The sequence below is a fragment of the Drosophila melanogaster genome, chromosome 3R (genome assembly GCF_000001215.4).
Source record: "Drosophila melanogaster chromosome 3R".
Taxonomy (NCBI): Eukaryota; Metazoa; Arthropoda; class Insecta; order Diptera; family Drosophilidae; genus Drosophila; species Drosophila melanogaster.
Window position 1 is genome coordinate 4326583 of NT_033777.3, and position 24530 is coordinate 4351112.

Consider the following 24530-nt stretch of genomic DNA (forward strand, 5'->3'; position numbering starts at 1 on the left):
TGTTAAGCACTGAAATATTTAAATTAGAATATTTTTAAAGGATTTTTTGTTTTCAAGGACTTCACACATTCGTCTGGGAAGTGAATCATATTTTTTTGTAGGTAATCCAAAGCAATCGTAGACCAACCGAGTTTTATTTCGGTGATCGATTCCTCTTGAGTGGCATATTGTTTACCACCCTCGTATACCTTCCCATCCAACCATGCCCCAGAACTTTTACATTTCGCTTTGAATCCATGTTTCCAAAAATGTTTTTAAAATAGGGAAATGCAGTTTTTTAATACACAATTATATATAATAATATAATTTTTGCTGTTAAAAACTGGAATTCACAGAGGCCATGATAAGATGCTGCGCTCCATACCATGACACCTCCAACCCGTCTGTGAAAGCGAACCAAAATATGCTCCTCTATACGCAAATCATGGTTGTAATTACTATAGCCGTCTGCTTTCTCCAGATAAATTTCTTCTCGTCCGAAAATACAACATAATGCCACTCCTTAGACCGGATCATATAAGCTCAAGCAAAACTCAGTCGTGCTTTTTTTCGCAACTTATAAAGAGATGTTTTTTTTCAGTTTTCTGTGTTTCAAATGTTTAGTTTTCTTAATCACTCTTTGAATCAAAGATTTGCTCGGGTTTTCGCCACTTTTACCCCGAATTTTGTCGGAGGAGTCGTGGGAATTGCAAGGTATTCGATAAGGAATGTTATTGCCACCTTTATAGTTTTTTCCATAAGTTCACTTGTTTTTAATAAAATTGACTATAGTTTTGCGATGTCTGCCGTTTGCAATTTTATAAAAAGAAAGCCCGCATTCATAGAAAGCTATGATTTCGCGTGCCTCGTCCCATTTTTTCGCAAAATTAAAGCAAACTATTCAATTTAACAGCATACAAAATTTTGTTGTCCTACCTTTTAAATTATGGAAGATATTCCAAACTTCATTATGGGGCGCTAATCTGATGATGCCATATACGTGTCCAATTTTTCGCCGAAAAGAAAACAAAGCAGAACTAAAAAGATAACGGTTTTTTTCAGGACCTTTTTTTATCCTCAAAGAGGTGAATATCAGTGAACAAAAAAAAAATTAAATTGATATATTTTTATGCAATGGCAAAATAAAACAAAATAGAAAAACAGAACATAAGAAGAAACGGGGACATGCAGGGGGCTCTAATCTGATGACGCGCAGTGTATGTTAAAGCAATTATAAATCAAACGTTTTTAGGATTCTTACATATATTACATACATATATGCGCATTTATTTAAAACATTCCGTCAAAAACACTCATACACAGGTGCCAATCTAAAATCTAAAACTGTTCCTTTTTATGGGGCTCCTTGACGTGTTATTCGATTCGTCCGCCCGTGTATCCGGCGTCGGGACTTGCCTTTCGCCCTCTCCAAGTCAACTCAAATCTTACAGAGCATCTATGCACATATATAGAAAAAATAATGTAGAACTCATTTAAGACTCAAATAGCACAGTTTCTAATTTAATTAAAAAAAAAGAATAATATACATAGCAAAGAAAGACACGTTCTACATACATTGTGCCGCCATGTCACTCCTGTCGATTCCCAGCATAGCCAACTCGTCAAGCTCCGACTGACGACGAAGCTTCTCACTGTCTGAAGGCGATACAGCCGGCTCTGGTATTTCTGAGATATCAGCTTGCTTCTGTAAGGCCTTGCTTTTCGTCTCCTCGTCAAATGACGGCTCAGCCGGAGGCGAATTCGGCATTGGGATATCCTCTGCGTCAATCAGTTTTATGTTTACTCCGTCGTCCGATTTGCCATTTAAATCCTGCAACTTTTCAATCTTCTCCGATGTTTGAATATGTGACTTTTTAGGTACCTCTGCTTCATTGATAGTTACAAGGTGAATACCCTCTTTAGCTAAATCTTGAAGATGAATCACACTGAGCACTGCGTCATCTTCAACAATGGTGGTGATAGTCACATCTTCCTGCTTTTCACTGTTTCCATTTGATGCCTCCAAAATCGCTACGTCGCTGGGGAATATTATGTCAAGCGCTTCGACCAGGTCCTTTGGGAGTTCCCCGTCTCGGGATTGTGCCGCAGCGTCTAACGGATGCGGTACCAGGGCAGATTCAGCTTCATCAATGCCTGGGGGCAAGACGTCCTCTCGGTTTTCGTTGTCATGCTGATCGCCATCCTCAGGGCCATGGGCATCACCTTCAGAGCCTTCTCCAGGCGGCGGAGGTGGTGGGCAGCTCGTCATTAAATTGGCGAACTGGACAGGATCTGGCATTAGCTCATCGTAATCTACCATCATACCCGCATCTGGATGAAATGGGGGAGCATTGCCAAAAGCATCTTCCATCATTGCCATCTGAATCTGCGCAGCTGTCGGTGCTTGTTGACGCACAGCTATCTGACTTGTCGCTCCGCCCAATGGAGGTGGCGGTGGAGGTGGTGCCTCCAAACAGCCGTTGGTGTAGACAGCAGAAGCATCATAGTTGAAAGATGGAACAGACTGCTTTTTAAATACTGGCATCTTACCGATGAAAGGTAGTTTTTTGCCTCCAGGCAAGGAATTGTTACTGGGCTTGGATGACTTTGACTTGCTTTCTGCATCCTTCTTGTCGCGCTTTATATCAGTTTGCTTGCGTTCCGGCACAGTACGGGGCCGAAACTCGGAATGCTTGACCACGGGACGCTCTACCCGTTCAATAGAGCGACTACGACTGCGTCGACTTCGGCCCTGACGGGATCGACTTCTTCGACTAGATCTTATGGGCGAACGAGAGAAGTGTCGGCCACGACTGCGTGACCGACGCCTACGACCACGGTCTCTATCTCGCTCACGATCCCGCCGATCTCGATCCCGCCCGCGACTTATGCTTCGAGAGTAGCTGCGCCGCTTAGAACGTGAACGAGAATGACGTCCTCCACCCCGCCTAAACTTTTCATCATTCGCTTCTGTTGGTACTGCTTTGTGGTTGTTCTGGTCGCGGGCTCCCTTGTTCTTCAGCCTTCCTTTAAGCTGCTCCAACAACTTTTTTTCACTCTCACTTATAACAGGCTGCACATTATTCCATTGCTTGAGCATGGTATCATCCCGGTTCTTTTGATCCTTACTTTGGTCTTCGACACTGGCGGCAGTCCATTTACCCCGTTCTGAAGGAATTGTGGAATCCTTTATGATCGGTGGCGGTGGCGGCACCACAGGCTGACAAGGCACTTCCGGCTTCAAATTTGTTGGTGTGCTTTCCTGCTTTCTCATGGCCACTCGTATTGATGCTGCATTAGTCGACTTATCTGATTGACAAATTGGTTGCTGTTCGGTACGACCTTTCTTTGGTTGCTGTCCATTTTCCTCTTCCGACGAAGAGCTATCGGAGGATGACGATGTGCTGTTTGCATCTATTGTACTACGTTTGCTCTTCTTTCCGTGCTTGCGCTTCTTTTTTTTTTTGTCCCCGCTGTTTGTAAAAAAGAAACAAATATAAAATATAATCTGGATTCAAATTATTCTTATGACCCTTACCCCTTTTTTTTCCTCTTTTTGGACGCCTTGTCCTCGTCTTTCTTGGACTTTTTATTCTTGGCATCATCGTGATCTTTCTGTTGATTCATGGCCCGCTCGCGGTTTGTTTGCCACTCTATTTCATAGTTGGGGTTCTGATTTAAAAATTGCTGCAATGCACGGGTACAAAAAGTCAATAATATATTCCAAATTGACAGGAGAATAATTGCATGAGGCGAAGAATTAATAAAAGCAATTATAAAATATATACGAGAAAGGTAAGTGGAAGGCCTATGTTAGTTTTGACAAGAGTGGTCCCCGACTATTAGATACCCTTTGGTGACTCAGTGGAAGTGCGAACGAGAGCTATAAAATTTTTTTTGGCATGTCGATAGAAATTGGGAAATGAATAAACTTAAATCTTCTCGAAGTTTTTCTTATAGTTTCTGAGATCTCGACGTTCATACAAACGGACTGACAGGCGGACATGGCCAGACTCGGCTAGTGATCTTGATCAGGAATATCCTTATTTTATATGGCCACAAACGAGTCCGACCTGTAACATACTTTTCAACGAATCTAGTATACCCTTTTACTACGAGTAACGGGTATAATGAAATTTTTAAAAAGTGTGGGCGAGACAGTTTTTGGGCGTCAAATACCATAGAATAGCCACCGTTTGTGGCCTTTGTGGTGTGACAATGTTCTAAAAGAAACTTACGCCACGAAAACCTCAATAGAATCTGCATGCTTAGGTATCTTTTATAGTTCCCAAAAATTCGATGTTCATACAAACGGACATGCCTCTATAGGCTTCCATTTATTTATTGTTAACTTATGATTGTAGTAAGATTACATAAGTACTAACAATATATTTAAAGCACATGTTGGCTACTCCATTTACATTCACATTCCCATCTTACCATTAAATTTTGTTGCTGGGAAGGAAAAGAAGAATTAACCTTTTAAAAATAAGCCAATTTAATAATTAATAAATTGACACAAAGGTAAAAGCCAACTTTACAGCAAAAAAAAAAGTTGACAATTGGAGCAATCTTCAAACTTGTTCTGCTCATACACTACATCATTGCCAAGGGTAGTGACAGCTGATATTATGTGCGAATGGCAAATGCCTGAAATCCGAACTTTTTTTATGCATGAAAGCACAAGTGAATAACGTAATTTACCTAAATATCTTAAGTGCAAATTTAACACACAAAACTTTTGATGTAAGCTAAACGTAGAAATGATTTCACGATATGTAAATAACGTTCAATCTTAACAAAACTATTGTTTCAATTTTGTTTTTGGGAAGTACTTCTATCCACCAGCCCTACAAGCTCCGTATTTTTATATTTAATATATATATTTTATTAATTAAATACAAAACCCTAAATTAACATGGTAAAGAATATTTGTGACAGTAAATATTTCATAAGAGCTTTAAAAGATGTATATTACTACTCACCTGATACTTATTGGAGTGAAGCCTAGACTTAAGATGAGCAGAAGCGCAGTGCAAGTCTCCAATCCAAACACTGCAGAGCTTGCAAAACCAAGCGTTAGCCGGCACCAGAAATTGCATGCCCCTCACGGGGACGCGCCTGGCAGGTGCGTTTTCAAATGTGGGAAAGGGATCGTGGTCAATACCCACATGCCACGGAGTTTCTATGGTTTCTCGATTCATGTGTTCCTCGGCATGCAAGTGCTTTAAATAGTCTCGAGCAGACTTTGGAAAAACTCCACAGCTCTCGCACCAATGCTGCTCGGGATCGAAAAACACAAAATTGTAATTTTGTGCTTGGGTTGGCACTGCCTTCATTTCACCATGTAGCTGCTTTGACTTCATCGACTTTATGGCGCGGTGCTTTAGCCGATTGGTTGGACTTCCTACGGCGCCGCCTGCCCCTTCCCCGTCTTCGTTATCGGATGACGAATCGGAAGCAGTACTAGATGATGAGCTGGATTCAGAGCTATCTGCAGAACTCTCACTGGAGGAGTGCGAGCGACTATCCTGTTGTTCCGGTTGAGTCTTGCCATGGGACTTTTGGTTAGATGGTTCATCTTCAACTTCTTCGTAGCCAATTATGCCGTTCAGCATATCTATAACGTTTTCAATTGTGTCAAGTTTCTTCTTAATTTGCATCTATACAGGATGAAAACAGGTTACATAGAGTGGCTAACAGATAAGGTTTTGGGATCCCAATTCACCTGCAGGCGGTCGTTTTCTTCGATGAAATTCTTTGTGGTTGGCGAGGGTGGGGCATCGCCTGCTGCCAGGTCCTCGCGCTGGTCCTTAAGTACTTTCATTTCCTTCTTGAGCAGCGATACCTTTTTGACATAGTTAGCGCGCTGTTTCTTAAGCTCGTCCTTTTGCTTCTCCGCTTCTTGGGCAACAGCTGCCGATCGACGGTATATATATGGGGGATAAATATATAGGTTTTAATTAATAAACATTCTTCCTAGATAAATAAAAGTTAAAATTTCATTTACAAATGCATTCTCGAGTGCATTTCATCGGCTAATTACACTCGGATGCAGTCGCCGTGATTGCTTGTTCTGCCAGTCCTCGTTGAATGAAGAGCCAGTTGGGGCGGCGGTCGTCCAGGTTGGCGTAATTGTTTGTTTCGACTGCCACACAAAAACGGAAACTCTGCATTTTCTTTTTGAAACGAATTAACATTTCGAGACTATCGCTCGGGTTGGTCTTGGTTAGTTCTTGCAGCGCGTGTACTTCTAGATTCTGATTAATCTGATCTTTACCCTAGACTTTTGGTAATTTCTGGTATGCGATTCATTTGCGCGCAATTAAGTTACAAGTACAAGTAATCATGACAACAGTAATAAAACAATGTGAGAGGTTTGCATGTGAATGTTCGTAGTGATCACATTGTAATTCATTTCCACACTTACCATCCTGAGGCGTCAAACCTGCGCCTTCGAGCGCTGGCACCGACTGCTCCTCGCCTATCGTCTTGCCAGAGAGAGTTTCGCGGGCCTTCTGTGGCTGGATCAGGGAGTCTGAAGCGGATGGCTGGACCCCAGAAATAGGCTGGTTAATCCACACCTGCTGACCGTACACTGCAGGAAATAATATGCTTAATAAATGAAGGGCTTTTGGCGTTAAATGTCTAGAAACGTACCATTTACGTCCCACGCGCTTGTGGGAGGCGGACCGTAGCCAGAGCCAAAAGAGCTTTGGTCCGGCGGGGCACCTGGAATACCGTACCCCGGTCCCTGAGGTGGAAACGAGTTAGGCGGAATTCCATATTGGTGACCGTAAACATCTGGTGGAGCGACGTATGATCCGTAGATATGTGCGGCCATAGCTCCATAGCCAGGGGTCATTTGAGGATGTGGTCCTCCATGCGGAGGGGGCACTGGCGGCGACGACGGTTTTTTTTTTGGTGACCATCGACCTCCCCGTCGGGGCGACATGCTGCGGGACCGGGATCGTCCGTACCGTCGTCCGCGACGTGGCGGAGAGCGCCGGCGTTCGGGGGAGCGTCGCCGATCACGATCAAAGCGCCGTCGGGAGTACCGCCCATAATCGGGCGAATCGTAACGACGACGCGGTGGAGTCAGCGAGCGGGACAGGGAATGCCTTCGCCGGGTGTTCGACGGCGATGTGTTGCGGGAATCCGACCGACCACGGGATGTGGAACGGCGCCTGGAATTCGACTTGCCGCGCTTTCCCGACCCACTGCTCCTGGGCTCGCAGTTCTCGTTTCCGCTTTTCTCATCGACGCCGGGTGGCCCTGGAAGCAGATCATGATCGACCGCGTTACCGAGACGCCTATCCCCCAGCTGTATCGTAGCCGAGTCTTCATCCATCTAAAAGCCGAAAAGTGTCTTTTCGACTTAAAAACGCAATTTTGGACTAAGATCAATAGCAGATCGGTGTTTTTCTGGCAAATTCCGAAATTACGTGTGTGAAGCAAAATAGTGCAATACAGGCGAACCTGAACCTGATAGTTATCGATACTATCGATGTTGTCACGTATTGGCCAACATCGATGACAAGGGAGTTACAATCGACGAATGTTTACTCTTTGGCTTAATAGCCTATTCACACCAAAGGCAAAAGGTAAGTTATAGTTAAATACTATTAAGTACCGACATTGGTACAAATTTGTCTAAAGTGATTTCCCAAGAAGTGTGGAAAACGCCGAAATGTCCACCCCGTTAAGCATACTAGCACCAAAAGAATTTTTACTTTTGTAACGCACTTTAAATTTCCGTTAATATATAAAAAAATTACCAATTGGAGGGATGACTCAAAATAGTTTCAATTTTATATTTCTACCCGTTACTCGTAGAGTAATAGAGTATACTAGATTCGTTGAAACAGGCAGAAGGAAGCGTTCCCGACCATATGAAGTACATATATTCTTGACCAGGATCAATAGCCGATCTGGCCATGTACGTCTGTCCGTATGAAAGTCGAGATCTCAGGAACTATAAAAGCTAGAAGGTTGAGATTAAGCATACAGATTCTAGAGACAAATACCCAGCGCAAGTTAGTTGACCCATGTTGCCACGGGTGACGGGTATCTGATAGTCGAGGAACTCGACCATAGCCTTCTCTCTTGCTTTAGTTACTTTTATATTGCTGAATCTTTAAATTTGGCAGGCTGTCCAATACGAACTTTGTTCTTGAACCTATGATTACGAACTAGATCGAAAATATTTATATTTGTCGTTTCCCTATATGATTTTGTTTTGAATTGGCTTGATTATGCTTTCCTTGATAAAAGACATATTTTTTGTTTATTTTCTTAAATATTTAATATAGTATAAAAACAATGAATTTTTAAATGGAAAATTGGGTGACTCATTGTACCTTTTTTAGTTTGAACAGATTGGAGTCAAGGGCAAGTACTGTTATCTTTTCCTTCCTCTCTCGAGTGTTTACATTAATGCCAATTTATAAAAGCATTTTCTGGTAGTAGCTGCACTTGGATACTATACCGCTGCAACTATGTAACTATAAAAGGCTTCGAGTACTTCCAGTAGACCATAGAACATTTTTTGAAAGATGAAGGTTCAGCTCGCTCTAACCTCCCTACTAGTGATTTCTTTTGGCATTGCCCTCGCCTATGATGGTGACGGACAGCCGGGTTGCAAGACCCAAGCCGAGCTAGACATTGTAGTTTTCCGCAACAATTGGGATGCCACATCGTATTGGAAGTGTGAGACACTTAACAAACCAGCCATTGAAATCAAGTGCCCCAGCGAAACAGGATTCATGGATAGTCTCAAGAACTGCGTCAACTGGGAGGAATGGGAATGGGAGAAACCAGTGGAGCCCCTTAGCGAAGCGGATCAGTGACCAAACGCACAAAAATAAGAACAGCTAAATGTGATTATTTATGTTGTTGAATTGAGAATAAAATAACTGCGTTACGGGTGGCTTACGCAGCAAAACAAATTCAAATGGTAACGGAAGCAGCAGAGTCGAGACTTAGTCGCGCGTGCGCAGACCCCAAATGGAGGTGCGTCGCGTGCCAACAGTCGGGCGGGATACCGAACTGTGAATGAATTTGTTTATACCCATTTTTGGCAGTTGTTTCTCAAGGACTTCCATTGCAGTGTCCGACAGCATCCCAAATATGTCTAAATAGGTTAGCGAGGGCATACTCTTAAGTTCACTGCAAGGAAAATGACTGGGTAGGGATTAATCAGACGCTTGCTGGAAAAATCTTACATAAATTTGGTTGCTGGAATAAGATAGCATCGGGAGACGGACAAATATTCCAGCATCTTGAACTTCATAATTGCAGTAATGACTGTTGGTGTTAGACTATTGCAATCAGATAGATCAAGCTCCAACAACTGAGGACACCGTTTTTGCAGGGTTGCAACATCTAAACAAATTAAATTCAAATCAAAAAGGAAATATATCATTGAAGACGGTGGGAACTACTTACGCGAGTCAAACAAAACGCGGCGGCAGCCAGCGATATTGAGCCGAATTAAGTTGGGGGAAATGTGGGTAACCAACGCCGTAACAGCATCCGCACTTAGGTCAGTCCACGATATGTTTAAGCTGCTTAGGCTGGTAAGTGACTCCATCATCAGGCGAACACTGTTGGACGTCAGGCCACTAGCCATAGTCAGATTGACCGCCTCCAAAGCTTCATTCTTTGCGATCTCTGCACAGATGTCATCATCGAGCTCAATATTCTCTAAGCTTATTTTCTTTAGCTGGCGGCAGTGGGACAATAGTGTCAGCAGTGAGCTTCGGGTGATGGAAGCCATACTCAGGTCAAGATATTGTAATCGGGTCCTAAACACTTCTGTATATGGTGCAAATGCGGGCTCCTGGATCTACAGTTCAAAGATTAGATGCTCTTGTTTCCCGAAAACATAATGTTAGATGTAACTTACACTAGTCTGGGCCAGACGTATTACAAGGACTCCCCGCCGTACAATTTGCTCGAGGGCACCTGGTCTAATTGTCCGCAAACCCAAATCTAGCCTTGTCCACAAAGTCTCATCGCGAGAGCAGCGGTTAAAGCGTCGACAAACGGTAGCCATGCGCAGCAGCGTCTTCTTCGGGAGCCACTTAAAGATGTCAAGTAGTATTTCGTCTGAAAGTCTTTCAAAGTAGTTTATGCCGCTGTTGATGTGGGCACTCATGGCCGGGGTGCGAAACACAAAGAAACTGTCCGCTGCCACTATTCGGGTTGTAATATTTGTTGTCGAGGGCTTTTTTGCCTGGCGAACTTGCGCCAACCTGCTGGTTGATGGCTGAAAATTGAGCGAAGCAGTCCCATCAATCTGGTTGTTACAGGTGACTGCAGCCAGGGGGTTGCGCAAACGTTTGCTGGGCGAGTTTGAATTGCCGCTACCTTCAGAACCCAACGACGAGCGCTTAGCCTGCGCCAGAATCTGCAGCTTCTCGGCCGATTGACGGGACATCGACAGTGAATCCTCCACAGCTGGGCTATCCAGTGTGATGTCCCCCGTAGAGCCCAGACTTAGCCGTTGCGTGTGCTGTAGCTGGTGCGCCATGCGCGACACACTGGCGCACGGGGTCGTCTCATTTGAGTTGTCGTCGCTGGTGGCGCTAACCGCCAAAGCGATGGCCGAGAGGGCTGAGGAGCTGCTTTCTTCGGAATCAAGCATTCCGATTCCCATCTCTTCTAGGGCCTCAAAAGTTAGTGCCGAGGGCGAGGAAGGGTGCTCGTAGTGCGATGACTTCGTAGTGGAAACTAGAGCGCCCACAACAGAGACGTGGTTCTTATTAGTCGAGCGCTTTCTGCAATAGTCGAAAATTTATTAAAAGTGTGCAGTTCGATCGTGCTTCATCAGCAGAATGGCTGATGAAAGAAAGGGTCAAGAACCCTGCAATTCAATAAGTTACTTTCTTGACCTCTTTTGGACACTTGTGGCGCGTGTGACGTCACGCGACCAGTTCAGTGGTCTGCTGCTTGAACCCACACCCCAAGCAAAGGAAAACTCACCTGGTCACCGGGCACAAATTTTCCATGTTTTCGGAGCCTCTGTGCTTGCGACTGCTCATATTTACACGAAATCTATTTTTTCACCGCCGTAAACACAAAAACTTCGCGCTATTTTTGCATGGAACCAGGGTTGTCGAGCCATTTTGGTATGAGAATTGTATCGTTATCGAATATACTAGACGGGCCGTGGTTGCCAGACCAAATCCCAAATTAATGCTACCGTACTCTTTGAGAAAAAATATCCGCTCAGTCTTCTCTTCTGAGAAAAAAACAAGGGCAAGACAGTTTATATTAATTGTTTACCTGTGCAACAATCTTTTGTTCCGCGAACAAAGACTATATTTGCAATTGATCCCGCCGACATAGTCATAAAAGGGTAAGCAATACGCTGCAAGGCCACTGGCATTGCGTCCTCCGCTTACTAACGTTTCCTACTAACTTTCTTCGCTGCAGCTGGAGTCGGGCCCTAGACATTTCTTAATGGTGAAAACAGCATAGCCTTCTACATATGCCACCGGTCTTCCATGAGCATTATCAAGATGAGCTTGCACACACGGGCGTTAGTGTTCTCCACCTTCTTTGGCAGCTGCCTGGCTATTGGCCTCTTGCTCGTCAGCATGACCACTAATCACTGGGTGCGGGCCACTCCACGCCGCAAGAACTCGTCGGACGCCAAGGGTGAATTCAACTTCGGACTCTTCTTCGGCAACTACCACCTGAATCCCGGATTCGGAGTCCGCACAAATTCGGTTGATGGTGAGCAATCAAAGTAGCCTAGATAGCAGGGAAAACTAGATAGAGAGTGATCTTCTCATTACCTGCATCGTGAATTAGCCTCTTTAAACTTCTTGGGACGCTTTCTGAATGAATATACGATTAGGAAAATGTGCTGATTATTGGGGCATGTATTAGTTGAAAACCGATATTGTCCTGGATAAGACTGTTGTTAAAAATAGATTTACTTTTAAATTTGTTTAGTTGTGAAGATCACAAACATAATCGGGCGAGTTGATAAAATTAAATACCCGAATAATACTCATGATCAGTGCAGACATATCCAAAAATTAACCATTATGTATACTTTTCGATTACATTTATTTATCTTGCAGATCCTAAGGATATGCTTAAAAATTAAATTGTAAAAACCAAAATTGTTTTTGTTTTTCTTATTAATAATCAAGTGACACAACAAACTTTAGGGCTAAAGGGAAGTTACATTCTATTTAACAAAATTGAAAAATATTGAAATTTTTGGCGCAAAAAATATAATAGAAGCGAGGACATAGGGAACCATATTTTACTTGCTTTTATATAATATGGTTGAAATTTGGGGTTTACAATTTTTAAAATTGCAAGGGTATTATATTGCGAGCCACAAATATGCAACATAGAATAAAAACGTCGTGGAAGCTTAACAGCTTTTGGAGATGCAAATAAAATATAAAATTTTTAAAGCAATCCTGTTTAACTTTTGTTATTTCACACCGTATTTTCAGTGTATACCTTTGTTCGGACAGAAAATGACGACACTAGCTTCTGGCTCTGGCTACTTACTACCTTGGGCACCGGTTTCGCACTGCTGGCCTGCGCTGTGGCTGCCATCGCCGCTGTCCTAAAGTCAGCCTCTGCGGCCAAAAAAGGAGGCACAATGATGCTGCTCCTGACTTCCAACATATGCGCCGCGGGGGCGCAAATAGTGGCGTTTGTAGCTTGGCTCGTGCAGTTCTACCAATATTTCATACACAACGTTCTTTTAACTGAGCAGCAGCAGCAGCACTGGTACAGCAATGGACTGGCTTATCTTGGTTACAGCTTTTACCTGGTCGTGGTATCCACCGTCGTTGTGCTGCTGAATATCGCCATCCTGTTGTACGCCCAGCGACTCGGCCTCCGCAACCGCCAATGCCTGGAGGCGCCATGTGACGATAAAAACAAGACCGCCATAATGCTGTACTAAGGAAGGCGAGAAGGATTCCCAAATGAACCTCTACGAAGTTGCTTGGCAAACGTACGAGCAGCGACACCTAGTAATCTCAGTGGCTCAAGTACTTGTGCCTTACTTAATGCCTTTACCTTGCCAACAACAAGGGCCGTCTATATACTCATTTCAGTTTATGGTATATTCGTTTAAATAAGCGTACAATGACTTCGCCTGACTGGCCTGCCGATCTTTCATCGGAATAAGACAAACTAAAGCGCACAGCACTGCCCACACCTATCCATATTTATATACCCTTTACATATATACATACATACAATACAATCGAATGTCATTTTTCTATAACGTGTATTTACTGCCATCGGCAGCCAAGTATTTTTATGTGCATATTTACAAATAAAGCAACAACAGTCATTGTTAAAAATTAGAAAACTCGAGCGTTTGTTTCCTAATTGGCCCATCATGTCGGGGCCAGCTCCAAGGGGAAGTGGGAATTAGCTCGTTGGAAGAGCACACGCTACACTTCCGCATGGTAAAATCCAGGAACTCCAAGAACGTAAAAAAAAGTAAAAAGGGTCCGGGTTTCTGATCGCTGATGAATTGTCCAAGAATCTTGCCTTTTCCCAAATGTCAAAACATTTCTCGAGTCGGAAACAGCCCGGACCTCACAGTGAGCGGAAAATCCAAGTGTCATTGCATTCAATTTCGCAAAGAAATCAATTATCTTTTTTCTGTGAGAGTAAATGAATATATCTGTTTCTTTTCCGGGACCTCTGACGGTTTGTGCGACCCCACAAAGAACGCGACACCTTCGACTGCTGCAGATAGAGCCAATTATGTCATCATTAGTTTAATTAGTTTTCAGGGCTCATGTTGATGGGAAAACGGCCCTGCACTTCCGGCACCACCTACTGTTTGCCTTTGGGCCCGATGTCCTGCTGGGTAACTCTCGGGTGTTTTTGGTTGGTTTTCGGTGTGATGCAGTGACATTGCGCAAGTTTTATTGATGCGTTTTTGATTGATTCTCAATCGCTGCCACCTTTGCTGGCGATAAAGAACAGGCAAACTCTCTCTGACCTTTCTGGCCCGCGACTTACCTAGGTAAGCAGCTTAGGACCACGTGTGGGTATTTGGGCAAACCAGGCGAGTCTGTTTCCACTATCTGCGTATTAAAGGTATTATGCAAGACGCGGCGTTAGGATTAGACCGCAAATTGCGTATATGCTCAGACACCGTGCAAGTACGGGCTCATTAGATGAAGAGCTCGAGCTCGGCGAGATTAGGAAGCCGACAATAAACTTATTGTGAGTGTTAATGTAAATAAACCGTCGTTTAGCGGTTTCGGAACATACCCAATCTTCCGCCTAGGATCTGCGGGCAGACCCCTGGAAAATACGATCGCAACCCGCTAAAGCCGCAGGAATATCGTCAAACTGGGATTCTTGAGCAACTCCGAAATGCCAGAGGAAGCCTATGCAAACATAATTAACTGGAAAGTTTGGTAATCGAATGCAGGAACTTATCAATAGAAATACCACAGCGGTCACCACCCACGTTGATGCCGCCTACTGCTGGGGACGGAGGCGACAACACTCTCTCGGTCCGCTTGTTTACATGAATTGGACTATAGTTTTTTTATAGAGCAGGACTCCTCTATGCAACTGAATAGCATTTCCAGAACCGCAAAACAAGCAGGCTGAAGAAATCAGGGGCTGTTGCTCCTGACGGCCAATAAATTTCCCAATTAAATGGATCCTCTGACACGTCGTACAGAAGGCTTCTATACCTCCTGCCCTCGGGTGGGCCCTGTCCCGCTTGCTCTCATTCATCCCTGTGCATGCCACAAGGGATGAGGGTTGCTGGGCCAGGGGTTGAAAATGAAACAGTCATCACAGCACTGACTCGACTGAGGAGAACTGGCGCTGGGAAAGGTAGCCGACACCATTTTTTATTCGACGCACTCTTTGCCCGTTTCGATCCTTGGGTTTTCGCACTGCTTCTATTTCAGTTCCTATTGTGGCATTGCGAAATTATGGCCCGTATATTTCTCTATTAGTGATACAAAGGATATTTCAATTCCTCGGCATGAGCGCTCTGGGTGGGCAGGATAGTGTCTCTGATAGTCCTGGCAATTAGCTCCTTGCAAACTTTCTGCGGACCACCCGAAAAATCTTGAATCTTGTTTGGCCTCTTTGTGGTTATGAATGGCCAGTGTCCTACATTGTTTCACGATGTCAGGTTATACATAGGTTATACATAGATAGCCAAACTACTTTCTTGTTAGGAAATAATTTCTTTCGATCTGATATTGTCTGTGAAACAATGCAGTATTATTCGGAAAATTTAGAGCAATTTTGAGATACCTTACGTTTAAATTATAAATTCGTGGAAAACGATTATTTGATTATTAGGAGTATTTTCCTTAGCTATAACTGCGTTTAATTTGTTGATAATATTTTGCTGTATTCATACTTGATAATACATTAACTAATGGTACTTTTAACTCTTTGTTGAACCACGCAGGCTGAATAATAAAATTACGCTTTAGAAATGATCAATTTAGCTCATTTAATAATAAACGTTTTTTGGACAAGCCACTTAAAAAAACAAGACTATAGCATTTTCTATTGTTTTTGTTTGAAAATATACTATAAACATACATTAGTTTATATACTATTTGTTTATATTTTATTTCTGTTGCCGATCATTTTTTTAAGAATACAACAATAATTATATTTGCTATCGGAAAAATTACAAATATAGGCGTTAAAAAACAATATCCCGATCCGAGAAATACTCTATGTATTGGAATATAAATACAATGGAACAAGTAAATTAAAAAAAAAAAATGGAGTCTAAAAAACAACGAAAATTATTTCTTTTCTAATAATTTCAATTAATATTACGGCTGTTCTTGAGTCAACAAAACGATATAATTATAATATAAGATAATTCATCAAAATGAAACAGAGATTATCTATTAATAAAAGCTCGTTTATGCCAAATTAAAACGCATTATGGCCAGGAAAGCACGTTACCATTTATTTTTAGAAATTTCTATTGCAGCTATATTATATAGTCGACCGATCCGGACCATTCCGAGTTGTATACTTCCTTCATTAAAATGAAGGCTGTTGCGAAGTTTACATGCTGTTTGCTTTTAAATTTAGAAACTAGTTTGTGGAGAAACGGACAAAAGTGTATAGACACGACTGATGTCATTTTTTTTAATTTTTGTAATATATTTATGATAATATATTGCAACTATGCCGTTTTAAAAAATGTATCTTTAATAGTGGGTACTGATAGTATGTAGCTTATTTTTAAATTTTGCTTTTAGTCAGAATGAAGAAATCAGAAATCGTAGAATGAAAATAGTTAAGTTTTTGATTTGCATTAATCTTTTTTCTCTTTTCCCAAAAGTCTTTTTCTTATTGCTAGTAGTATATAAGTCGGAACGGGCCAGATCGGAGCACAAAACCACATTGCTGCATAAAAACAGCCAAAAACAAAAAGCAAAATGTTACTTTATAAAAACGATATAAATTTACAAGACTATTAAAAATATGAAAACAGATCATAACCTTTTTGAAAAGTGGGGGCGTAACAGGGCTTGGGGAGCTTGTCGGCGTTAGAATGGGCGTGGCAATTTTTTTGGAATGTCTATAAAAATTTACAAGTCTGTCCTTAAAAATATCAAATCATTTTTCAAAAGTGTGGTCGTGGCAGTTCTGGGCTTTAAAAGGGGCGTGGCAACGTGTGTCAACAAGCTTGCGATGCGTCCTTGTCTTTATAATCTGTATGCTTAATATCAACCTTCTTGCTTTTATAGTTCTTGAAATCTCAACGTTCATACGGACTGACAGACAGACGTGGCCAGTTTAACTCGGCTATTCATCCTGATCAACAGTATATATACATATATACTTTATATGGCCCAAAACGCTTCCTTCTGCATGTTACGTACTACTTACAACGAATCTAGTATACCCTTTAACTCTACGAGTAACGGGTAAAATGACATATTCATTCACCATATGGAAAACTTAAACCTAGTAACGGTATGGTATATAAAACATGAAAATGTATCTTCATTGTTTTTTTCTTAACGTATCATTTCTACACGGGTGTTTCAGCTTTCTTTTTGTAAAGTTTTATTTTTGACCACTATTTCAGTTCTGCGTTTTTATCAATTTTAAAATGTGAAATTGCGATTTGGTTATTATCAGCGTTGTGCTCACTAGAAATACGGGTATGTTTGTTACATATAAATAAAACACCATATCGAAATGGCCTACTTCTTGATATATGATATGATATGACTAAAGTCCACATACATTATTGTATTCATTAATAAAAAAACTCAAAAATAGTATCATGATTCCATAAACCTTCTACTTCTTTCGGGCTCAGTGATTTCGACGTTTGTATTGACGGATAAACATGCCTAGAGAGGATCGGCAAGTGAATCTGGTCAAGAACATGTATGCGTTTTAGGTTAGGAATCCCATGGTTGCCGAATGCCCTCGTCGATCAATCCAAACTGCCCGCTTGTTAATTGCCAACTATCACGCATCTTGAAAAATGATTGTTTGAACTTGTTGCAGAGAGTGGTCTCAAGAAGTTTTAGGTGCACTGTGTATCTGGAGCAAATAGTCGCAATTGTAAAGGATCGAATGGAGACGGCATAGATCATTGTGTCACTTGTGCGATGTGAACGACGTCGCACTGTCTGGCCGATATGAAAATATTCTCAGGCCCGAGAAAAACAATAAGCAGGTAGGGGACACGTAATGTAAGGACTGCACGCCCCTATCAAGCGGACAAATTTTCGATTGTCCGGGAAGCTGGGTGTCCACCTAGATCCGCTTTCATAAACTGCACCTATTGTCCGCTTTTAGAAGTGCCATTGATAGTGACCAGGAATCGATTGCTGTTCGAACAACGAATTCCAAACAAAAACACATAGGTAATTTTTCGACTTGTCGCAGACACTGTGTCTAGGTCTCTTTGCTCAGGTGAACCACTTTATTGTCCTAATGAATGACGCAAGCTGTCAGCTGAGTAATGGCGAATTTACGTGGGCACATCTGGACCGAAAGAGGACTGTGGGAAAGATTGCCAGCGACACGAATGCACTTTTCCCTTAGTTTTGGCGCTGCTCATTATCGCGGCTTGGTCGGTTTCAGCTTGTCTGGGGTGCTGTTTCATTTTGGGTAATTTGTGAATGAAATTTGGATAGATTCGGACCAAATGACTTGTGCCTTTTAATCCTTTTATGACAGTTCAAATGCGATTTTCCGATTTGCCTTTGATATTGGCGGCATGACGAGCGGTTTGTCGCACGATCTGGTTAACGGGAAGTGACAGTGGATCATTAACATGTAAAGGTAATGGTTCTTGGTTTTTAGCTCCTCGTATACTCGTAATGGAACTATGCATTTAATCATTGGGGAACAAAATTGCAAGTTCTATGTACATTTCTCCTCATTTCTAACACCGCCCAGGTAATAAAGGTCTTTCTTGTACGGTTTTTCTTGTGTATTTTGTGTTGTAAACATAAATCGTATAATTCAACTCTCAGATATAACCATGATCGTATAATTTTGTGTATAAATCGTATGTATCTGGTAACCACGATCAGCTTATAAAACTGTTAAAGTATCAGCTTTAGTATAACTTAGACGTAAATCCGGGCATCTCTTAAATTTCTTAATCGCTTAGCATATGAGGAAGGATCACTTAGGGATTATTTACACATGTGCCGAATATCATAACCAGTCACGTAGCTGGAAGTGTAAATACGCGTTAAAAAATAAATATCTCAATATTTGCATATATCGTCGAGGTCCAAAGATTGGGTTTGGTGAGTGCGCCACATTGCGCCAGGTACGGCTGAGGTAGTTCTGTCCACGATTGGCTAGGCAGTTTTTGCTGGCGTTAAGTTTCGTTTCGTTGGATTCGGTTCGGTAATGCTTGTTTAAAGCGTGCAAGCGCTTTACAGATCGCTGGAATGCAGGGTCGCGTGGCAAGGGGAAAGCTCGCCAGGATTTCCCTCTCAGTAGCCATAAAGGTATGAGTACATGGGCACGAAGATGGACGGGCCCAGCTGGCGCTCCTGCGGCATGTGCGTCTTCATGTGCTTCTTTAAGTGGTCGCGTCGGCCAAACTTCTTTCCGCAGGCACTGCAAGGATACGGCCGCAGTCCGGTGTGGATTCGCTTGTGACGCGTCAGTTCCTCATTGCGGGTGAAGGTCTTGCCGCATGTGTTCACGTCGCACTTAAATGGGCGTTCGCCTGCAGAACAGAATGGAGATAAGTGAGTGGGACTCTCGGGGTCAGATGTGTTCTGGTCGACTTACCGGTGTGGATGCGGATGTGGCCCTTCAGCTGGCCGTTGTTGGAGAAGGCCACGTCGCAGTTGGGGCACTTGAACTTCTTCGGCCGCTGCTTGCGGCTGTTGAGCGCCTTTAACTGTGCGTCCTCGGCCATCACGCGGGCGTACTCTTGCTCCATCAGGCCCATAGTGAACGGGTCCATGCCGAAGCCCGGGACGGCAGTGGGCGTGGAGGCAGCAGCGGCTGCTGCGGCGGCGGCAGCGTAGTAGAGATCGCTGGCGGCCGACAGGAATGGAGCGTGCTGGTTTGGCGGAGCCAAGGATGCGGTGGCGGCGGCGTGCGTGTCCAACGGCGACGACTGCGGGTGTGAAAAGACGGGGTGCGGGGCGGCGTCCAGCAGCGGGGTGGAAGTGCGGGTGTAGCTGCTGTGGTTCAGGGCCTCCTCGTAGCAGGACTTGCTGCTGTTGCTGCTGCTTGACGCAGAGGAGGATGCGGAGGAGAAGTCTCCGTCGCAGTCGTGGCCGAAACTGCTGCTGGCCAGCTCCGTCTTGATGGTAATCGCCTCCGGCTCCTGCTTCACTGTCCTGGGTGCCGCCGAGGTCGCCGCCTGGCGCTGAGTATCCCAGGGTCGGAAAAGTCGCGAGTAGGTTTGCGGGGGATGCAGGTTAATCGTCGACATTTTGCAGTAGTTTTAATGGAAGGTCTAAATTGCTCTCTCGCGACACTAAATCACTTGGATGGAACACTTGTGATTATGATTTTGGACTTGATTTGGTTGTGCGGAGCTGTGTGTGTGCTGCGAGATCTCGACTCGAACTGAGCTCTCCTGCCCCGACGCCTCTCAATTTAAACCCAGGACTCTGGCTACCTACACTTCGTATACCCAGGCAGTCATTCGTCCTGCGTTCACACACACGCGCACACACATACACACTCACCCGCACACGCACACGCACACTGAGGGTCGCTTCATTCATCGATTATTTGTCTGTCTGAGGATGTGCGAGCGAGAGGGATGCTTCGGGGTGGGTTTCGCTTTCAGAAACGGGCACGGATTCGGTTCGGTTCGGTTTCGAGGGCACAACAATGGCGGCCCGCTCGCACACACACTCGCAGCTGAAGTATATAAGGCGCTGGTGTGTGCGTGTAGTCCTGCGTAGTTTTCCCGGTCCGGAAAATCGAACTCCCGACCGAGTGGCGGGCAGCTTTCCTAACTTGCGCTTTCTACTCTTTCCACTCCGTACTACATATACTGGGCCCAGGCGATCCCAGCAGCGCGGTGCCTCCGATTTGGGCGCAACTTTAGCAGAGCATTTGCGTTTCACGGTTATGTTATGAATTGTACTCACACCCACCCACCGACCATGATTCCCGGGTGGTTGGCTTTGGGCTTGGCTTGGCCCACTCTCCCAATCCCAATCCCACTCCCAATCTTATACCCATTCCCAGTCACAGTTTCCTCCTCCTTCCCTCCGTCCAGACACAGATACTTCTCCAAATGTATAATTCGGTTATCTGCGGTTCGGGTTTCCTGTGCCCGATGTGGCAGCAATTTATTATTAAATTAAGTGCTTGTTCGAGGGTGGCTCCGCGACATCACGAATATGCAAAGTGCGGGCCAAGCAGCTGGGCAGGATTTGCAGAGATTGCCAGGCTTGAGCGTGTTGTTCAGTTGGTACAGTTCGCCTAAACTTTATCTTTATCTCTGGGGGTGCTTGAGAAAAACTTTACTGGCTCGTGGAGGCGTTTGCCCTAACGCGATTCTGGCTGCAGACTACGAGAACAGATACAACATACTTTGGCTGAATGTGCGTTGCTACACCTAATGTTTTAATTTAGAAGGCGATATTGGCTTTAAGAGTTCGTGTTTAAGTTCACAAGTTTTTCGCATGCATTGGTAGCCGCTACAAATTGCTGTTGCGTTTACTTTCCACTCCAATTTTCTGTATGAATTTGAGTTTAAAGGGAAAATGGTACTTAATATTAATACATACCCTCTAAGGATTCCCACGATAGGATTAGTAGTGTTCTGAGTTCAATCTTATTTTCTAGTCAACAAGCATTGGAAGTAAGCCTTCTCTAAATTATGAATATATGCCTCCTATTTTTGCAGCCAAATGTATTATATACCTCTATATTCTTCGACAGATACCTGAAATAATTTCGAAATCAAATTCTAATTCTAATCAAGAGACGACGGATACAGCATATAATCATAAAAATGTTTGCTGCTAGAATTAAAAGAAAGATTTGCGGAATTGAACGAAATATTTTCGTTTTGTTGTTTTTTAAAAGAGTATAAAACTGCTGTCATCGGACCAAAGCGATAATAACTTCCTAAAAGATATCTGCTTTCTAGGGAAGGTGCATTCCGCAGGCCTAGCGCCTTATGCCCCTGTCCTGCCATTTAGAACAAAAGGGAAATCATTGGGATTACGTCCAACTGCATTGTTCGACCAATGCTAATGAGTGCAGCGGCATGGCTGGGTTGTTGTGGGTTTGTTAGTACCTATGTATATGTAGAACCGTCCATAAAACGCGGTCCGCGGAGAACATTTCATTCACGACTGAGCTCATTTAGTAAATTCATTCATAAACTGGGATTGCCGTGAGCAGGGACGATCCTGTGATCTGGATAGATCCCTTGGTGGTCGGGTGGCAGGTAGATAGCCGATTGGGCTGGCTTGAGGGTGGTGATACTGTAAAATTCACTAGCTTATTTGCGTAGGTTTGGACTTGGGCTTGCAGCAGCCTGGGATTTTCCGCAGTAGATTCTTAAAGTAATGAGCGCCGGTATTTCCACGCAATCGTCTCACAGCCCGACGGGTCGTAAACTGCAACCTACCTAGGACAATGCGGCACTCATAACCGGTATGAAAGGAAGTTATAAAATAATTAGATATGGTAACCACTCGGCCAGCGAACGTGAATTCATTCATGGAATGGCAGGATTGCCTGTAACGATTAGCTGCACTGTCCAATACCTGACGGGATATACACCCGAGATAAGAACACGACGTAATATTCATATTTGGATTAATTAGGAAATTTCACATGCGCTCGAGCTGGGACACGCCACATATGAGGAAAGTACGTGAATTGTTGATATAGGATGGACGTAGACCCAGACGGCGACATGATCAGGGGAAACTTCCAGCGTAACTAAACTTCAGTCGGCAAATTACTTTGCCACAAGACACATAAGCAAGATTACGTTTCAAAGAAGTGGAATCGCAAGATTTAGCAAGCTAGACCTGATCCCCGCTAATAGTACCTATCATTCCAAGTGTGTAAACTTAATAGAGTCTTCACGAGCACATAGATTACGACTGGACTAGGGGTAGGGGGTTTCAATAAGCCCCCAGCTCACTATTTGGTGATCCTGGACGAAGATTGAAAGTTCGAACAATTTCGAAATGGTTTTCCTGATTGAATTTTCTGAATTATGTTTATGCGGAAAAGGGCTATTAGCTTTTTCAAAAAAGCATGTCCAATGCATGTTTTACAAGGAAACCAAATTACAAGAAAAAATTTCAACTTTCTTAATGTATAACTTTTAAAAACACTCGTAGAGTAATACCTAGACTATCAAATGCCCGTTAATCTGCTCTGAGATATTGATAAGAATCTGGAATACCAATAATAATATCAGTAGTATTTTTTGTCGTTGTAATTTGTTAGGTTAAAAATGATATGTTTTTTAGAGTATATTTTAGTAAGTGACTTAAATTTTACATCTAGTAAATGTGGTCAAATTGTTATTCTTATTTATTATTATCAGAATTAGTAATAAGAGGTAAAGAACTGGAAATATCATTTAATTCGAAATAAACTTTTTATTTTAAATTTTACTCAATATGGGAAAATTGATACAAACAAACATTTAATTTTTGTGCAATACAAGGGATCATATATACATTTCGGTGGATTCAGATAATATGTTATTCCTTTTAATGCACAAAAACAAGCTTGCGTTCCAAAAATAAAAATATATAGATTAAATAAATATGCATACAGTGCGTTCCGTACAAATTGCTAGGCTTGTGTCGTCCTGTTTTTCCATTTTCTTGCCCATCTGCAGAAAATTTAATTAATTTTCGTTTTTTGAAATTAATTTTTGCTCTGATTTGGGATCAGTTATAAAAATATGCAATAACAAGCAAAACATTCGGTATATCTCATGTGGTTTTCAAGCTCGCCGAGCTTGCCAGAAGAATCATAAAGGGGCGCTTGCCTGGGCATTCCAAGGACAGCAAACGTCCTTGTTATGGCTGTCCATGGCGGCAAAACAGGAAAACCGGGAAACTGGGAAGCCGAAATGCGAAAACATAAATCAAATTAGTTTTTCAAGCGAATGCACTCGACTAATTCTTGCGGCAAACCCCTATGCGGGGAACACGGTTGCTCTTTTCTGGGAGTTGGTGCCGTAGCAGCAAGCAATAAAAGGTTGTGGCAACCCATACAGACCGCCAACTACCGATGAGCATTCATCCCGTGACACAATGCCGCCAATATTGGTCGTGTCGTCCATTAAAAGGCACGTCACAAAATCCACCCCGCGTTTGACTCGATTCGCGTTTCCTTCCCCAGGATGCGCGTACTCGTGATAGGATCGGTATCAATTGTATCGTTTCCCCGGCTTGTCCGTGGCGCGCGCGGCCGTCCAGCTCCGCTGTGCACAGTTCTTGGGGCTCACGCGACAGCTGAGTGGTGCACCTCGCCTGACTGAAGAGAGATCTTCAGGACATCTGCGATCTGAACAGCGGCAGGAACAGCTGCCAGGTCGCAATATGGCGTCCCCGGATAGCTCCGCCTTCCGCGTGCATTTCGTCGCCTCCGAGTCAAAACATTTGGGAGAGTCTGCGGCAAAAATTTAATTTAGAAACGGCTGCCACTACTGAAAACCACTTAACCTCAAATCCGATAATCCGCTTGTAGCGAAGACCATTCACGGGATGGCAGCCGTACGTGAACGGTGGTCAGCAGCCCATTGGCGGGATTTCATTTAAATATTTCTGCGGCCTGCGCTCGAATTTCTTCTATTTGGTTGTCTGTCAAGTGTTGACCTCGGTGGTAATCGTTCTATTATTAACAGATATTTGCATCCAAACAATGTCGCAGTTGGGCCGACCCGCCTGAATCGGTGTTGTATTTACCTGTAGGGGATAACACGGATTTTCGGCGTACAACAGGACATTGAAATTCGAACGGGCAAGTTAAGTTACGAAAACCCCATCTGTGACATTAAAAACAAGAGAGAAAGCTATAGTCGAGATCCCGAGTATCAG

The 24530-nt window shown here is 43.3% G+C and overlaps 5 protein-coding genes across 8 annotated transcripts, besides 6 other annotated features; 2 read left to right on the forward strand and 3 right to left on the reverse strand.

Annotated features, from left to right (window-relative positions):
* Nucleotides 1-305: 305 nt before the first annotated feature.
* Nucleotides 306-577: a mobile genetic element.
* A 654-nt stretch (nt 578-1231) lies between these two features.
* On the reverse strand, nt 1232-7489 carry CG9776 (uncharacterized protein). Of its 2 annotated transcripts, NM_141198.4 has the most exons (7): nt 6640-7489; nt 6410-6577; nt 5708-5895; nt 4965-5642; nt 3518-3666; nt 1555-3452; nt 1232-1435 (listed from the first exon to the last, which is right to left on the reverse strand). In NM_141198.4, the coding sequence occupies exons 1-7, from the start codon at nt 7328-7330 to the stop codon at nt 1425-1427; spliced, it is 3783 nt and encodes a 1260-aa protein (NP_649455.1). In that variant the 5' UTR covers nt 7331-7489; the 3' UTR covers nt 1232-1424. The 2 variants fall into 2 exon arrangements, with proteins under 2 accessions (NP_649455.1, NP_730813.3); NM_164339.4 differs by lacking the exons at nt 1232-1435; nt 4965-5642; nt 5708-5895; nt 6410-6577; nt 6640-7489 and adding an exon at nt 4420-4464 and having other exon boundaries at nt 1475-3452.
* Nucleotides 3806-4081: a mobile genetic element.
* Nucleotides 7490-7827: 338 nt separating the features above from the next.
* Nucleotides 7828-8087: a mobile genetic element.
* Nucleotides 8088-8296: 209 nt separating this feature from the next.
* On the reverse strand, nt 8297-11092 carry Skp2 (S-phase kinase-associated protein 2). 2 transcript variants are annotated; one of them, NM_164340.4, is made up of 5 exons: nt 10966-11092; nt 9887-10760; nt 9427-9826; nt 9204-9363; nt 8297-9147 (listed from the first exon to the last, which is right to left on the reverse strand). In NM_164340.4, exons 1-5 carry the CDS (start codon nt 11022-11024, stop codon nt 8961-8963), a joined length of 1680 nt encoding a protein of 559 aa, NP_730815.2. In that variant the 5' UTR covers nt 11025-11092; the 3' UTR covers nt 8297-8960. The 2 variants fall into 2 exon arrangements, with proteins under 2 accessions (NP_730815.2, NP_730816.3); NM_164341.4 differs by having other exon boundaries at nt 8856-9147.
* Nucleotides 8516-8924, forward strand: CG14645 (uncharacterized protein). Its single transcript, NM_144068.3, has one exon. The coding sequence runs from the start codon at nt 8535-8537 to the stop codon at nt 8826-8828; it is 294 nt and encodes a 97-aa protein (NP_652325.2). The 5' UTR covers nt 8516-8534; the 3' UTR covers nt 8829-8924.
* Nucleotides 11093-11172: 80 nt separating the features above from the next.
* On the forward strand, nt 11173-13332 carry CG1103 (uncharacterized protein). 2 transcript variants are annotated; one of them, NM_141199.4, is made up of 3 exons: nt 11173-11341; nt 11419-11721; nt 12462-13332. In NM_141199.4, the coding sequence occupies exons 2-3, from the start codon at nt 11490-11492 to the stop codon at nt 12920-12922; spliced, it is 693 nt and encodes a 230-aa protein (NP_649456.3). In that variant the 5' UTR covers nt 11173-11341; nt 11419-11489; the 3' UTR covers nt 12923-13332. The 2 variants fall into 2 exon arrangements, with proteins under 2 accessions (NP_649456.3, NP_001036660.1); NM_001043195.3 differs by lacking the exon at nt 11173-11341 and having other exon boundaries at nt 11370-11721.
* A 3126-nt stretch (nt 13333-16458) lies between these two features.
* Nucleotides 16459-16891: a mobile genetic element.
* A 399-nt stretch (nt 16892-17290) lies between these two features.
* Nucleotides 17291-17393: a mobile genetic element.
* A 1039-nt stretch (nt 17394-18432) lies between these two features.
* hkb (huckebein) lies at nt 18433-20064 on the reverse strand. Its single transcript, NM_079497.4, has 2 exons — nt 19267-20064; nt 18433-19201 (listed from the first exon to the last, which is right to left on the reverse strand). Exons 1-2 carry the CDS (start codon nt 19919-19921, stop codon nt 18963-18965), a joined length of 894 nt encoding a protein of 297 aa, NP_524221.1. The 5' UTR covers nt 19922-20064; the 3' UTR covers nt 18433-18962.
* A 4430-nt stretch (nt 20065-24494) lies between these two features.
* Nucleotides 24495-24530: part of a mobile genetic element that runs on past the window's edge.